General features: G+C 32.4%; 1 protein-coding gene across 51 annotated transcripts in view; it reads right to left on the reverse strand.

Moving 5' to 3' along the window:
* Window positions 1–612: 612 nt before the first annotated feature.
* Window positions 613–16906, reverse strand: part of ADGRL2 (adhesion G protein-coupled receptor L2) — a 682398-nt gene continuing 666104 nt past the window's right edge. For 13 of the 51 annotated variants that reach the window (XM_054683454.2, XM_054683462.2, XM_054683492.1 and 10 more), the window contains 7 exons: window positions 13079–13170; window positions 12207–12251; window positions 11070–11238; window positions 8326–8454; window positions 7682–7778; window positions 6007–6135; window positions 613–2645 (listed from right to left, as the gene is read on the reverse strand). In XM_054683454.2, the coding sequence (XP_054539429.1) occupies window positions 1891–2645; window positions 6007–6135; window positions 7682–7778; window positions 8326–8454; window positions 11070–11238; window positions 12207–12251; window positions 13079–13170 (1416 nt within the window). In that variant the 3' untranslated portion in view covers window positions 613–1890. Of the gene's footprint in view, window positions 2646–3326; window positions 3380–4609; window positions 4836–5114; window positions 5167–5694; window positions 5777–6006; window positions 6136–7681; window positions 7779–8325; window positions 8455–11069; window positions 11239–12206; window positions 12252–13078; window positions 13171–16906 lie in introns of those variants that run through there. The other 38 variants (XM_016954823.4, XM_054683981.1, XM_009459522.4 and 35 more) reach the window with 21 other exon arrangements.

Raw genomic sequence — 16906 nt, forward strand, 5'->3', positions numbered from 1 at the left:
CATTCCTTTTTAAATTCAATAGGCATGTGTGTGTCCACATAAAAGTGATTTATAAGCTAGTGGTAGTATTTGAGAATTATAGCAAACCATTAAGCTTTAGAATAATTTTGTATAAATGCTTATGATACAAACAGAAAACATCTATTTCTTGATATTCAATTATATGATTTTTGAACTTGGAGTAAAACTTTTCCAGGGTAATGTATATTGGTATTCACAGCTGTCTGTAGGGATATTTATAATCCTTAAAGTATGTTTAAGAAATTTCCCAATACTGCTGAAAAATCAGTTAAAAAAATCAGTTAAAAACTTTTTATGATACCCAAATTTGATGGCAGAACTTCCAATCCTTCTTTTTTTAGTCCTGGTACAATGCAACAAACAAAAATGCTTTCAGAATATATCCCTCTTAAAACTTATCCAGCAGATTTTGTGCATATGTAGTGGGCAATTGGAAGACATATATTCCTTTCAGCATAAAGAACAAACAGGCAACTTAATTGTATCCTTTCATATATCCATGGACTTTGGTATGACGTTACTTAAACCAAGGTGGGAATGGACCAACATGTTAAAGCCAATTATGTATCATACATAAAAGTTCACGTTAACTACTTGAAAAAATTCACATTTATTTACTGTCAAACCGTGTTAAACTTTACACTGGATATTAGTGATGGGCTCATTATTAACAGGTTTACACAAAGGGATGAAAAAAAAGCAGAATTTTGCTGAAACAATTTACATTTCATTAGAACTTTATCATAAAATAAATTAATTACTAAATATAGGCAGAAGGAATATGGAAGAGTAATATTTATGTTTTATTTTATTTTTTTAAAAAAGAACAGGCACCTTTTGTTCACTAGAAAGTTTGTGAGAAGTGCCCAGTGCCCTCTTTGCCCTCTGTTCAAGAATAAACAGGGGTGACACACAATCTTTTCTAGATTTCATCACTTTTGTGCAAGGCATGACATAACTGGCTTCAAAGAGTTTGTTTCTCCCCATAAAACACGTTCTTTTGGCAATAAGAAATTTAAATGTAAGTAATAAAGACTAACTTTGTCAAAGCAGAACACTGTATACAGTGGAAAAGAAGTGAAAATGGGTAGAACTTACCATGACAAAGTGTAAGAAAAAACATTTCATAACATGTGCAACCAAGAGCTTTTCACAATATTTTCTTCACTCTTTAAAATTATTTTAATGACAATTATATTTCAGGTGGACACAAATGTATTTATTTTACCCTAGCAATAGAACAAAATATAATTTCTTTAGCCATTTTTCATGAGAATAGTTCATTGTACAGTTGAGGAAACATATGAAATAAGGCCTGTGGCTTGATTGCTAGTGGTTAAGCATGTTTTCAATCTTTGCCTTAATGTAAAAGATTTGCAGTGAACTGCAAACTGATGCAGAATATCTCTCCTGCTTTTCCAAGTCTTGTCAGGAATAGTAAGGTACAGTAAATTTGTCCCACAGGATTTTAAAGCCTACGTCTTGTATATAATACAATGCAGGCCTACAAAAATGGTGCAGCCATATTTACAAATTTAGTTCACAGACTGCTGCAGTAAAATGGCTGGAAAGTTTTGTTTTGCTTGTTTCACAATTTCTCTAAACAGCAGCAGAATCTTAAAATACCTGGTTGGCATCTCTTTTCTTTGTAACAAATAATTCACTTTAGTATACTCTGTGTATATACAAAGTTTTTGTATGTTTTATAAAAATTCACAGAACTGCAAGGTTCAGTCATCTTTTTTACACCGGAGAACCACAGGTCAAGAGTCATCTCTTAAAGCAGAGTTTGAGAGAGCTGCGTCAGGCCAATGGTGTCTTTATTTATTAATACTCGCATGTGGCCCTTGGAATTCCTTAGCTATATGATTAAAGACTTGTAACCAGCTGCATTTGTCCTTCTCTAACATCTCCTTCTGGAATACACCCTTCTTTGTTAATGGGGATTATATAACCATCACTATTGCCCCTGCTGATCTGGTAGCACATCTGAAGCTGATGGCCAGCTCCAAGATTTGGCATGCTTTTATAGTAAATGTCCTCATTCTCACTCCTCCTGGAGGGAGAGAGTTCTTCTTCCATGTCAGGGCTGCTCTCCGGATAGGGAGAGTCTCTAAGATTGGGCATGCTTGTATAAAGAGAGTCTCTGTTGGGGGACTGTAGGTGATCTTCAGCCTCTGTTGTCAGTTGGGAGACATAGCTGTCAGTTCCCTCGGACTTCACTTTCTTCTGGGGTTGGTACAGAAGGGAGTGAGTCCGCTGAGGAATAAGTGGTGCCTCGAGTTCTTTGTGATGGAGCTCCAGCCCTGGGTTGTCGCTGTGCATTAAAGATGAAGCATCTGCCACAATAGCATCATCTTCACTGCTGCTACCTCCAATCACAGGTTTGACTGGTAGCGTGAGCTCGAGGTTGTGAGTCTTGCTGCTGCCCCGTAAGTTGTTGTGCACTAATTCTGAAATGATCATTTTCTCAAAAGCAGTATCATTCAGACTTAGTCCACAGTCCACAACTTGCACGCTGTCATTATAGTCACCCTTGCGCAGCGAGTAGCTGTTGTTAAAATTACCATTTAGCGGTAGAGTATCCATGGCACTTGTATCCCTGGCATTGTTCAGTGAATGTCCTGAAACAGAAGAGGGGGAGTTATCGTTACTGTCTCTGTTCCTTTCCACAGAAACTCTATTTCTTTTGTACAAAACTTTTTAATGTCGTTCAGGACAAAGTTGTATTTGAAAGCTAACACTTGAAAAGTGCCAGGCTTTCCTGCATTCCCAACTGTAAATAGTTGCAACCCCTTAGATAACAGGAAAAAGTGTTAAAAATAATACTGTTTTCCAGGGAGGGAAAATAGCATACAGAGTAATACTTTATCAATTTCGGGAGACAGTACTGATTAATTGATTTTGGTCAAATCTCTGACACAAAGAAGACTTCACTCCATGCCCTTGCATAGTTAATGCAAAGCAATTCATTAGTGACATTTACATTTTAAAGTACAAGACTATGGTTTATAAAAATAAAATTAACAGAATTTGTCCTAAACAACACTAAATTAAAAAGGAGTAAGTCACAATACAAAACTGAAAGGCAAATGTACAACATAAACCCACATAACTGGCAAGCAACTTTTTAAACAACATTCTAACATTTCCTTTTTCTGGAGATGAAGTAAAAAAAAGAATGAAAACATGGACAGATACAAAGAAGTCATGTTAAACAAAGACAGCCATCTCTCATACTGACTGGACCAGGGGCCCACAAGCACCATCCAACATCACGATAGACAGCAGGTGGAATGACTCACTTTGGACAACTCACATCATGTCTGTCTGCTCAGGCTATCTGGCCTAAGAGTAGCTGATATATAAAAGAAAGTAAAATGATTTATTGTAACATGATGAAGAATTTCTAAGCTTCTCAGCAACTTAGTCAGAGCAAGGGTTCAACAAATTAGATTACCAGCAATAGCAGCCTTTTATTTTTCATTTAATATTTATTATTTTGAGTATTTGGTACTAATAATCTCTCTAATAGCAATGGCCCCAGGCTTCTAGTGGTCAAAGTTTGCCTGCAGCCCTGCAGTCTGCATCAGTCACAGTGACAGCACCGAATGAACCAGCAGAGTCCACTGTACAAGATAGGCCCACAGACACCATGGCCATGGAGGTCAAACACAGAAATGTTAGAGATTTCTTAAGTATGGGTCACAGAAATTAAACCAAGAATAAATATTAACTATGGAATGGGAGAAGGGTGGCAGCCTTGGCTAATATATTTTTATCTCTAAAGGAATGAAAGACTGGATAAGTCTGCTGAAGATAGGAAAAGAGGTTCAGGAGGGGGAAAAAAAACATGGTAACATGCTCTATTTGAATCAGAGTTGTATTTTCTACAGACACATAAACATGTAAACTAAGACATCACAGTGCTTCTCAAGCAAATGAAAAAAAAAAAGTCAAGAGAAAATTAAATGGTCTGCACCATGGAAAGTTAGGTTATTCATTCTCAAAATCCTAGAGAAAAAAAAAATCACAGTCTACAGATAGGTCTGTAAAAAAAAAAGAATGAAGTGATGTTATTGAAATGAAACTGACCACTGTGAGGCTGCTGCATTGTATGCAAGGCTTGGAGGAGTTTAGGAAAAAATTTAATTCTTGGAAAAAAATACGAAATTTCCCGTTTTAGTGCTCACTCCACTCTTAAAGCTGCAGATATCCTAGAAAATGCAGTTTCCTTCAGAAAAAAAAATATCTGTATCGCCTGACACAAACTTCATGACCAATAAATATGTGATCATTGTTGGGCAAATTATCATTAGCAAAAAAATGAGAAAATGAGAGATTATATTTGTTAGTGATTTGTATTGTCTTAAAGACTGTCCCAACTTCTACATCTGAAAAACTGACAAATTTGTATCATGTTCCATGTGCAACAAAATGAAATTGTGATAGTTATTTGTAAGGCTTCCTTTAACTTGGTAGACACAATTCTCTAGCTTCACAAATTCATGTTATGTGCTATAATCTTTATAAGATTATTAAAAAAAAACCATTTTGCACTTAAAGGTATGAGTGACACATGGCTCACTTGCTAGCATTTGTTTCCTCTGTAGAGGTTCACTGTTTTCAAAGATTTTCTTTTGTTTTATCATTGCTTGGTAAATACAACACTATACACTGGATATAATCCAAAAGGTCTTTTCTATGATATACTGCAGATTTAAGCCATCTTTGACTGGTTTTGAAGAGGTATCTTTTTCTGCCCAAGTTCAGGTAATTCACTTGAAGATTTTCCACAGCCTGTAGCAAGATTACTGTGGGAATGCAGAAATGATAAGTCAATTATTAAGCATTTTGGTTGACAGTACTTCAGGCTTTATAGAGCAAATTATTTCAGCATTGCGTATACTTAAGTATGGACAGCATTTGCTACAGACCTCCATTACTGACAAAAGGCAGTACAGATGGATGTACTGTTTGAATTTGTTAATATTTTAGTTGCAAATTGTGAACCACTTGCCCGCTGAGTCTACTTCATGACTGCTAGTTATGTTTTAATTGTGCCCATTAAAAATCATGCTGAAAAAATTTACATTTGATAGGCAAAGTTAAGTTTTACTCCCATACTTGTCTCTCTGTAGGTTGCTAGAGGAAAGCATAAGGAAAGTGAAAAAAAAACAAGAGAATGAAAAGAGAAGCTGCAGTTACATTAAAAAATAATTTTAAGAAAAAAATGGAAACGAAGTTCTGTGTTTAATTTAGTGGCAAATATTCATCACAAATAAAGATTATATGCTAGCAGTAATTATGTGAAAACTTTACCAAAATCTTGAAAATTCTGTTAATATTAAATATATATATACTTTTATTTAAAATAAGCTATTAAACAACATAGTAATATATGAATGGGTTAGTGACAATCTTTCCCCCTCCCCCAATTAAAAACTATAGGTATAAGCTAACTAATATTAACTTTATTCTGAAATTTTTCTTAAGAAAAAAGAAAACTACCATAAAGCTGCACTATACTATAGTTTGGATATATTGATAGGCTGAATGTGGTTTTCTATAGCTAGGCATCCAAATTATCTTCATTAGCTAATTCATTCCAGAAGCAAATTTTGTCAGCAAGCTTTAGAATTAACTGAACAGTATATTATATAGATAGGATACCTCTAAATGATATAAATCTTGAAGATGGGCTCTCAGACCATGTGATGTCAGTCCTGTAATAATATATTAAGATTTATGCCACCTGTGTTAAAAACATGGATCATTATTGTAAATACTATCATGACTGAGCTTTTACTATAATATAGTGCAGTTTTAGAAGCCTGGCATAGACAATACCGTAATTTTTTTTAACTGAGAAATTAAGAATGTAATAATAAATATATGACAACTTGAATATTTTAGAAACAGGGCAAAGATCATAGCTCTGTTTAGCAGCAAAGAAAGGTAGTTTTATTTGTAAGTAAAGCACACCTGGTGAGTTAAATACAGGAGCTGAAGGGGCATTACATACAACGGTTTCAGCGAGCAATGTGTTATAGGGGTTGTTAGTGCCGTGGGGTCGAAGAAGAGGGTTTGTTAGTAGGTAATTGCCAGTCATTCCTAAAGTAAAAAAAAAAAAACAACAAAAAACAGAAAAAAGTACATCAGTTTCTTATTTTAGCATTACAGTTGTAGTCAACTATTTTTTTTATATTCATCAAGGGTAGTGGACAAGTTGGCAATGGAAAATCTGTTGAAATGTTCTGACTGTATTTGAACTACTAATTTGCAGGAGAGAAGGGAGAGGGAAGTTAAATTTCAGTAATTCACAGGTGCTTTCTAAATCCCCCAAGTAAACACCTGCTGAGGATGACATTTACTAATTTATACAAAAGCACTGTTAAACAAAAATGGCAATTAAATGCATAGAGATCAACATTATGTTTCAAGATGTTACTGCTTAATATTAAAAACGTAACCACTGAGGCCCAGAAGAGGGAATCTCAAACTTTCAGAATTTACAGGTGTGGGATTATCCCTCATGAAAACATCTGTGTTAATACCAACTGAGCAGGAGGAAAAACAACTTTCACAGATAGGTAGAAAGTATGACACATTGCAAAAAGCTTCTCTTAGTAAATGCAAAAGCACACATGCTGAGAAAAAAAAGACTATAAAATGAATTATTAGATCATTCACAAATTCTATATAACAAGAATTTTCATTATGTAATGTTATTTGCCAGGTTTCAAAAATGAATCATTGAATAATGCATTTACTTTTTGATCGCCAACAGAATGAAGTAAAATACCAAAGCAACAGAAGAAATGCACGTCTTTCATTCTAACTGACAAATTACAAACTTTTAAATACTTACTGATTATGTTTTGCATAGCTAATGTAATTTGGATAAAAATATCTTAAAATTCAGGTTAGTATTGCTACCACACATACACCTTTTTCCATTTTAAATGAGAATCTCACTAGAACAATGTCAACAGTTTAAAATGTCATTATATTTCATTGTAATAAATTCTAACTTGTATTACAAATCAGTACATATCAAACTGAAAATAGTGTAATAAATTACCTTTCCAAGGATATATACAATACCATATAATTTTTCATACTAAATTGGAATGTATTAAGCTTTTATTCAAGAATACATGTGTGTGCATATACTCTTTTCTAAATTACTTCATTTCCTAGCATATTTTAAGAACTATACTGATTTATCTGATAAATTTAAAGATGCCACTGTAGACACATCAAACAATATAGAAATAATTACTTTATAAACTTTCATGTATTTTTGTTTATGAAGATTTACTACACATGTTTTTAGCATTTATTTTTTACTTTTTGAAAGAAAGGTTAAAAAAGTTCATAATTTCCATGGTACTGTTTCATGTGAATAGTAACTATTCTAATTTTATTAATGTTTTATGAAGAAAACCTTCATAAATGTCTTGGTCAGAAAGGATAAATCTGTACTCCCTAGGATAATATTTTTAATCTGTGGCAAGGTATATTTTCAATAATTACCTTCGAGCCGCATCCTGTTAATGCAGTTTAAAATTATATTTCTTACATTACATTATTGAATAAAAGGAACTTATATGTACTTTAATAAATGGTAGTAACTCAAATTTTCCTGATAACTGACCTTGATTAAGTGTTGAAGTGCTATTGATGTCACCTGAGATAAAAGAAGATTCTGATTGTTTTCTCACAGTATCATTCCACATTCTTCTTATACGACTCTATTAATACAAAACAGCAAGACAAATATGTTTTGTTAGTTTCCCCAAACTTACCTTATTAAACACATACAAAGATTTACCCTAAACAACCTATGTAGGATTATCTGGTGGCCTTTTAAAGAATGTGTGTTTTTTCTGGTCTAAAACTAACAATATCTATTGTTTATTTACTGAGCAACTAAGGGGCATTTAATCCTCCACTCTTAAAAACATATTATTTTATTGTCTTTCTTTAAAAAGTGGAGATCACTGATTATTCAATATATGTTTATTGAGTGCCTGTTATGAGCATTGTGCTATATGGCCTTAGGCTATAAGACGATTATGACACACTTCTTAAATAACTCTACACAAAAAAGGACGTTCACATATAAAGAAACACTGAAGAAATGTTTAAGAAGACATTGAAACCAAAATACTAAAAAAGCAAGTATTTGCTATCTAGATCATTATAATGAGAAGACAATTAGTGCATCTGAACAGAACATGTCTCAGTAGGTTTTCTATAAATAAGGTTAATTAAAGATGCTGTCAAACTCTTTGTTACCTGTGTGCCAGAGGAATAGCGAGCACTGGTTCTGGTGGTTGATGCCTTCACTGAACTGTGGGGACTCTCAGTTGGGAGGCCTCCACAGCAGTATGAGTGTCTGAAGCACTTGCCATATTCTTTTCGTACCTGCATTGAATAATCACAAGACCAAGGGATTAATATGAACACACTTGCTTCTCTCTCTCTAATTAAATGAACAGTGAAGACAACCGAAAAGAATTAAAGTTCCACTAAAACTTATCCGTGGAGAAAATAAATTGAACTTGCAAAATCAAGTTCAATTAAAATTAGTGAAATAGTAATCAGAAAAGTATCTCTGTCCACTAGACTGGCTAGTAGAATCTTTAAACTGTGATATAACATGTAGACATACTCTATATCCTGTTATTATATAAATGTTAGTTATTAAATAATAGCAATATATTTATAGTTTTATTCTCATATATTTAGTAACTCCAATTTTTTATGCTAAGAAAACAGGACAAAAAATTTAGTATTTTCCTTGCTTAATTACATTTAACCGCTCTGTAATTCAGTCATTTGAGTTTTATATGCTTCATGTCCTCTTAGGTAGGTCAATACAGAAACCTCTTGCTGGATTGCATAGTTCTGCGGGTAACCTCCGTATAATGACAAGACTACTTTGGCACAAGAATAAAGAAAACAAGTACTTTGATACATTTGCCTCTAATTAGGAAGGAATGTTTTCTTCATTTTCTGATGTGTCTAGCTTTAACATTTAGTGTAGAGAGTCTAAGATGTCTATTCACTTCATTAGCACACAAGGGAACTATTTATGCAATTTTCATTCACATTAATGAGTTACCCATGTAATTTCCCTTTTCCCCTGAAGCTTGAATATATGAATGCAAAAAAAAAGTTGTTAGGTCTAAAAAAAGTTTCAACTAAACTTTAAAAAGTGAAGTCCGAACAACTGCTAAATAATAGGGCCCCATCTAAAGCAGTGGTACAGAATTAAGAGGGAGAGGGTGCTGCTGGACTGTTGCAGCTATACTGGCATATACATGTTTTCTTGTGGGTTAGAGCCAGACTGTGAAATTACAAGACAGACAAGAAGAAACTGCATAAGAAAATATTTTTTCTAATAGGTTACAAAAACACTCAAAGGCTTTCCCTCAACTCAGCAGTCTGTGTGCACTAACTGCCTGTAAAGACCATGACTTTGACACTTATTCCTTGCAAAATTAGAAAATTAAAAATCAGTAGATGGCCTTTTAAATCTAACTGCACTTACGTTTTCATCTTTTTAGCTTTATTTAATTATACCTATTAGAACAAATAACAATGTGGTTGAGCCTTCAAAGCATTTTCTTGGCCTAAGTATGCTCATTCAAGCAGTTAAAACCATGATTTTAACTTAACCATTTTATATCATATTCTTAACAACTCATCCTGGTGCACCCAACTGGATGTATCCGAGACTAAGTTATAGTTCTTTTGAAGTATAACATGATGCATTTAAAATGTAATTGTTAATCTAAAAAGCATGAGAGACTCTCCTGTTCCATTTAATACACATAACTATATGAGGAAATAATGACTACCTCACTCCTTTTCTGCTATGTCTATGATTTGTGTCAAAGATGTTTGGCACAACAGCACAAAAATTATGAACATACAATAATATGCCTGTATATAAAATGCTCACTTATGTAGGAAATATATAAAAGCCAAAGTAATTACTAATGTTACCCCTGTACAATGTTTAGAAGTTAAAGTTCATTGTTATTAAATAACACATCACACCTCACAAAAAATTTCAACACATTTAATGGGTGTTAACTGCTATGAAATGCTGTATACCAAGACAATGGCAATCAAAATGGTATTTTATCCAAATAATACCTTCCAGTGTTGGTTTTGCCTAATGCCTATATTGCTGTGAATATACATTATCTGTCAGTATTGCACATTCCACTGTCATTATCTCAAAATTATAGCTTATTCAAAACTGATGGAAGTAACAACACTATCATCTTGTCAGGACTGAAAACATAATAGCTTTCACTTCCACAATTCTATTTCTCTGTTCAATTTAGTGACCAACTAGTAATAACAGAATAAAACAACTACATTAGATATGTAGGCAGAGAAAGGATGATACCCAGTGAAAGGTATGGAAATTTTATACTTAAATAGCACCTAAGCAATTCCCTTAGGTTTACATCTTCTTGCTACAGATTAAAGCTTTTCATCTGTAAGTTTCATCTGACTCCACTTAACATAAAATCAGGAAAAAACAGTAAGTAAGATGTAAGGTACTAATTATTGATTTTTAGATCCTTCAAAATTACTCAAAAGGTAACATTAATTTTTTGTATGTCTGGTGCTTTAAAAATTAACATCATTTATCCTTATACTCAATTTCACTGTGAATCACTGTAATGCCTTTAGTGAGCAAAGAATGAGTTTTATTTAACCTTTTCTTTTACCTTGTATATCCTTTGTACCTAGCATTTTATAGACCCTACGAGCAAGGAAGAAATCTTAACCTAAGTATCTAGTTTATAACATTCCCAAACTGAGATACAAAAGATGACTGGTATTATTTTATAGGTGAAACCTAAATTTTCAGACAGGTATGAAAATTAACTTATAATTAAAAATATGATGCTCTTTAACAATATGCCGGATGTGACTTAAAATATTCTTTATTATATCTATTATATTCAAATCAAAGAATGAGTAACCTGAGCCCCTAGGTGTTTTCAATTACTTACTTTCTTTTGGAGAGCACAGTGAAAGATGAAAATGAACACTCCCTGGAAAGCATTAAATATAGTGAAGAGATATGCCATCACAATAGTCTCCTCATTAATAAAAAGCAACCCAAAGGACCAGGTGAGGCCAAGAAGACACAGAAGAGCGAAAGCGCCAAGCACCCAAGACCTGGAAAAATAAAGTGAACTTTTTTAACAGGTTCAATGAGCAAAAAACACACATCACGCTTAAATGTTAACATATCAGTAGTAGCAGTTGACTTTCTCTATGTTCACATTCATATTCAACAGCATTTTGGCTTTAACCTTTCTCTGATTAAGAAAGAACAATAGCATTTAGTACTGCAGCCTCCAGTGAAAACCGCAACAGCAGGTATGACCTTTTCTTATTCCAGAATAAACAAAGTACCAAAACTATATTAAAATACAACGTGTAACATATCCCCTATGACTTTGTCTTTTATGTGCATTTTGATAAAAGAAATTAAGGAGTGCTTAATTAATTTACTCCTGTATTTTTATTCCTGTGGTGTACTCACATGACACTAAATAATGTGACACATACAGAAAGGCTAAATGGCAGATAATCACTTAACACCTAAACTTCAGATTCTAATAAACTAGTCTTAGGTGAACCTAAGATTTTATAACTAAAGCATGAAGAAGCCTAGCTGAAATGAGACAAAAACATGAGAACAACTTCAAAATAAAATAATTTTGGAGAGATTTCATCATGAACAGCTTAAGAAGAAAAGAACTGTAGAAAATAGGACGGAATGAGAAGGATTTAAAGTCAGTGCATTCCATGTCTAACTAATGATCTTACTTGATAAATGGCTTATTATCTTCATAGCTAGAAAGCATTATAAGCAGAAAAGAGAAACAAAATTATTAGACAGAATTAAAATAGAAAGTAATAAGAAAGCATTTATATATTTTATAAATTAGTCAAAATTAAGAAAGTCAAAATGCAGAGGCAAGCAATTAAAAAATAAAGGCATATTATAGTTTAAAAATACTATAGCAAATTAGATATTTCAAAATAATTATAAAAATTAAGGGCAATTCATGATACTGACGAATTTGTAAAAAATACAAATCATGCCATAAATTTGTTAATGTAGGGTTCTACCTTACCCAGGTAAGTCCGTATTATAGTAGCCATCACAAACACGGTAATTACTGGTGTAGATGAGCAGACAGAAAGAGGAAAAGGAAGAAAAGAGAGAGATGCTAAAGATTAGCTCTCTCTCTTACCATGCAACATGCAATGAAGCTGGCACTAACCTATCTAAAACATCTAATTAAAAAAAAATTTACCCTTACTATAGATCTGCCATTTTTGACATTAAAAATAGTATTTTTTACAATCACATTATAACCAACTTGAATAATACCTTCTCAAATTCTAAATTACAAGGCTCACATATTTTAAAGGTAACTCTGAAAATGTTTCCATAAGATGATTTAATGAACAACAGCTATCATTTGTTGTTAATTGGATAGCATTTTCTCCATTGACAGAATATTGCAGCTTTTATTCAACATTAAGAAAAAGTAAATATTTGTTTAATTAGCATGAAAACAACAGATAATCTTCAAGTTAACAATAGTAATAGAGTAAATTCTCTTAGGAAAACAGGATTAGGAGTGGAAACTGCTCAGAATCCTTAAAGCAAAAAGTCATTTAATAAAACAAACAATATAATCATATCAGCCATGCAAATGCGAAAATCATTTTGAACTGCATTTTAAATTCAAATGAAATTGCTACAGTGATATGGAATTTCCACAAAGCCACTGAAACAATTTATTGGCTCTAGATCAAGACAGCAATTATTATCTAATTTTTGACCAGTATCAGTGATATAGTAACACTGAGATTCAACTTGAGGGCAGTAAAACTTCATTCTGAATAATTTCTACAGTTGATAGAAGGTAGGAATCCCTGTGGAGAGTATCTTTTACTTAGTTTGTCAGGTATTAAAATTAAAATACAAAATACTTACTTAATGTTTTCCAACCTGCTAGAATCTGGTTTCAAAGTGTTTGAATGCTTCACCATTTTGCACAATGTGATCACCAAGAAGATAATATTTAGCTGTTGTAACAAATAAAGAATTAGACCACAATGAACAAAGAGCTGAAAAATGAATAGTTCTTGCAAATGTATCAATCCATGTTTATATGGAAGATACTGATATAATTTTTTTAATGTATGCAATGATCAAGTTGAGTCTACATAAAAAATACTCTGGCTATGTATGATCAATTCTTTAATAGATCATTTGACATCAAATTGCAACCTCATTAAGTCAGTATTATGTGGTAATGATTAAATAAATTAGAAAACCTAAATTAGTTTCTTTAGCTAGATGTACTTCAGGGCCTAAAAACCATCTGATGGAAACACTAAAGTGAATTCCTTAAAAGGAGCATTTACATAATGTACATCATGCAATCTACAAAATTGCTGGGTTTGAAACCATAAGTCTTGGCTGTGAGTCTAGCTCTTGATTTTGACTGATTAAATGAGGATAATAACATCTGTCCAATCTATTCATAAGGCAATTGTGGGGATCAAATGAAGTAACATATGATAAACGTTTGTTATATAAAGTAAGATAAAGTTTATATAGGTATGTTTTGCCATTTAACTGTTAAAAGCCATCAGTCCTTTTTTTCTATGTCTCTGTATCGTAAGGAAGTAGATACATTCTGACAAAAGGCTGTTTTGAGTCTTTCTAAACATTCAGCTATGCAAAGAATCTAGGTGCAAACAAAAGCAAAATGAGGAAGATGGAATCTGACAAGAAGGAAAGTGAGTGGATTCCAAGAGGTCAACATGAGCTTGCTCAGAGGAAAAGGAGCTGTGTTTTGACTGAGAGACAAAGGTTGGTAATTTGCATTTGTTTCTACAGACACCTGGCAGAATGTTGGAAGAAGAGGAGGCAGTTCCATTTTTATGCTCCAAAAATAGAACTAAGCTACATTGTTCCTGAATTTTTTTTTGCCATTTTATTTTTAGATTACTTTTTAAAAGGAAAAAAAAGTCATTTTGTGAGCTGTACGTTACTTAAGAGAATACCAGAAATAGTATATTCAGAAAAAGACCCATTTCACCTATTATAGGTAAGGATGAATTTAATTCCTTGTTGCAGATAATCAGCATAACAGTGTTACAGTAACATGATCATTTTTACTGAGTCACAATATCACATGATCAAATGGTAACACTATTTTATTCATCTTTCACTACTTCTGACTTTATAATTAGGAAAAGTGATATAGGGCAATAAATAAAAATTTCCAAGTCCTTCCTAATGATGAGTTTAGGAGCAGAGCTAAGGAAAGCTTTAATGTAGGCTGTGTATCTATCCAGTCATTTTGTCCACTGTGCCCTATGATTTCTCTTAGATGGAGAATTCCCTCTTAAGGGATAAATGAGGTCAATGGGCAAAATTTTACAAGTGTTGGCAGGTAACATTCTGTCCTTTGATGTTAATTACTTAAGGACAAAAACAGTGCTTTGTTTAAAAAAAATTTAATAATATCTTAAAATACATCTAGAGAAAAAGTAAATACAATGTAGAAACATTATCTGGCTTTATTTTCCATAACATTCTAGTTGGTCATAATATAAATAAATGCTTGAATTTTCGGAGATGTTACAATATGATACATTTCATTCAACAAATATTTCTTGACCTTGTTCCGTACAAGGATGTGCTTATTGTATTGTGGATGAGGTAAGACACAATTTCTGCCTTTAAGAAATTAGAGGTCCTTTGGTAGTATAGTACATATCTGGTTAGGTTTTTAAAGAATCATGGTAAAGTGTACCTCTAATTATTTTTTAAAGGCAAAAATTAAGAGTGTGTGTTTTTTTTTAATTTTATGCAACACTAGCTTTAACTAGTAAAATTCAAGAATGGTTAAAAACAAGAACTCTATAAACATCCTAAAAATAAACAGAGAAATAAAAACCCAAGTAAACAAATAAACTGACTATAATAGGTAAGATGGCTGCTTTGCAGATTCACAATTAAAATCCTTTAAATCGTTCTCCCTTTGTTTCTGACCCTTTGTTTTTGAACGGCCTGATAAGAACAATTTACTTTCTTTTATCCCAAACTTCTGAAAATAAGGGTTTTTTTTCCTTGCTCTTCTTAAACAATTTCCTGAAGTGTACAGGACCATAATTTGGTGTTCATAATTTTCTAAACATATTAATTATTCCCTTGGGAACAAAATATTAGTAGTACTAAAACATTCTGGAAAGAAAGAAGTTATTCATTATCCACTACAATGTATAAAATTTATAAGGAAACTAAAAAATGTGAATGTGGAAAAATGTGAACATATAAAGTATTATATTGCAAAAAGAAGAGGAGTAGAAAATGATAAAATCTTAGAAGTGAACTCAGAAGAAATATTTTTCAATGGCAAAAATCAGGGACAACTTTCCAATAAAACTGACATACTAAAATGAAATCTACCAATATAAAAATACAATTAAGACTTAAGTATGATAAAGTCATTCTTCCAAGTTAATACTAACCAAGGTGAATATGCCATAGAAAACTTATCTCAATTAATCCTTTAAAAATAGACTGTTCAATGCATTTCTCCTCTTTTGCTCCCCTCACTTAACTGAGGTTTTTGACATTACATGTGTTTAATGTATCTTTCTAGTTACACATACAATACATTCACAATACAAGTTCAGAAAATAAAGAAAATTACAGAGGAAAAATACAGCTACAATCCTATATCCAGTGGTAGCAGGCAGCACTTGTATACCCATTTTACAAATAATTGAGATGTGTGTTTCCAAAGATTACTTAGCTACTATACTGTCAGGGCTGGGATTCAATATACTGTGGTCTGGGCTCTACAGCCCACAGACTTCCCATATAAAATTAACCAATTTATTCTGGGTGAAAAGATTAGAAGTCTCCTAACAAAGATATACTAAGTCTATATTTAACAGTTTCCATTTCTATAAAAAGTAATCCAACTTAAAAATCACTCAGAGATGAATGAATTGAAGATAAATAAATTAACATATAAAATACTGCCTCAAAGAAATCCTATTTATGTTATTTATTTACATAATAGGTATGCTCATCAAATGACTTCTGCCTGACGGATTTGCTAGAATTAACTAATTCTCCATTTCCTTTGTAAAACACTAGCATCCCACAATCAGCAAATAGCCACGCTTCTACTCCCACTAGTCAAGTCGCATGCTTAACAACAGTTAGTTGTATTTTTTCTAAACCTGTTTATGTCATTTATACTTTTACATTGCTAAATATCACATAAGCTCATAAATCCAAGTGCAAATGTAAGAACAAAATTTTTTAAAGCTGTTTCTAACATACTTAAAATGGAATGTTTTAAAAGATTTGAAAGTGAGTTCCTTTAAAGACAACTAAAAGTATTGGAAAAATAATCATAACTTTGAGGGATCTTTGCACTCAAATTACAAGTGTCTGAACTCTCCAACTTGAAGAAACTGAAAATAAAACTTTTAGCTAATGCACTAATATCTAGATGTAAAGAAATTTATAGTTAAACCCAACACTAACTTAGCCTCTGAAACACGACTTGAAAGCATACAAATAATGAGGCAATGGTATGTGGAAGAGGACAAAATATCATCATTTCAAGACAAATTAATTATGAAATAAAGCATATGACATAAATCGTAAGATGGCAAAATAATACTGAATAAGATTTTTCTTTTTCCCAACTAAAGAAAAAAATTTCACCAATACATATTATTTACTAGTCTTATTAGAGAAATACAAAAATTTTTATATCACTTTGAT

Source organism: Pan troglodytes, chromosome 1, assembly GCF_028858775.2.
Source record: "Pan troglodytes isolate AG18354 chromosome 1, NHGRI_mPanTro3-v2.0_pri, whole genome shotgun sequence".
Taxonomy (NCBI): Eukaryota; Metazoa; Chordata; class Mammalia; order Primates; family Hominidae; genus Pan; species Pan troglodytes.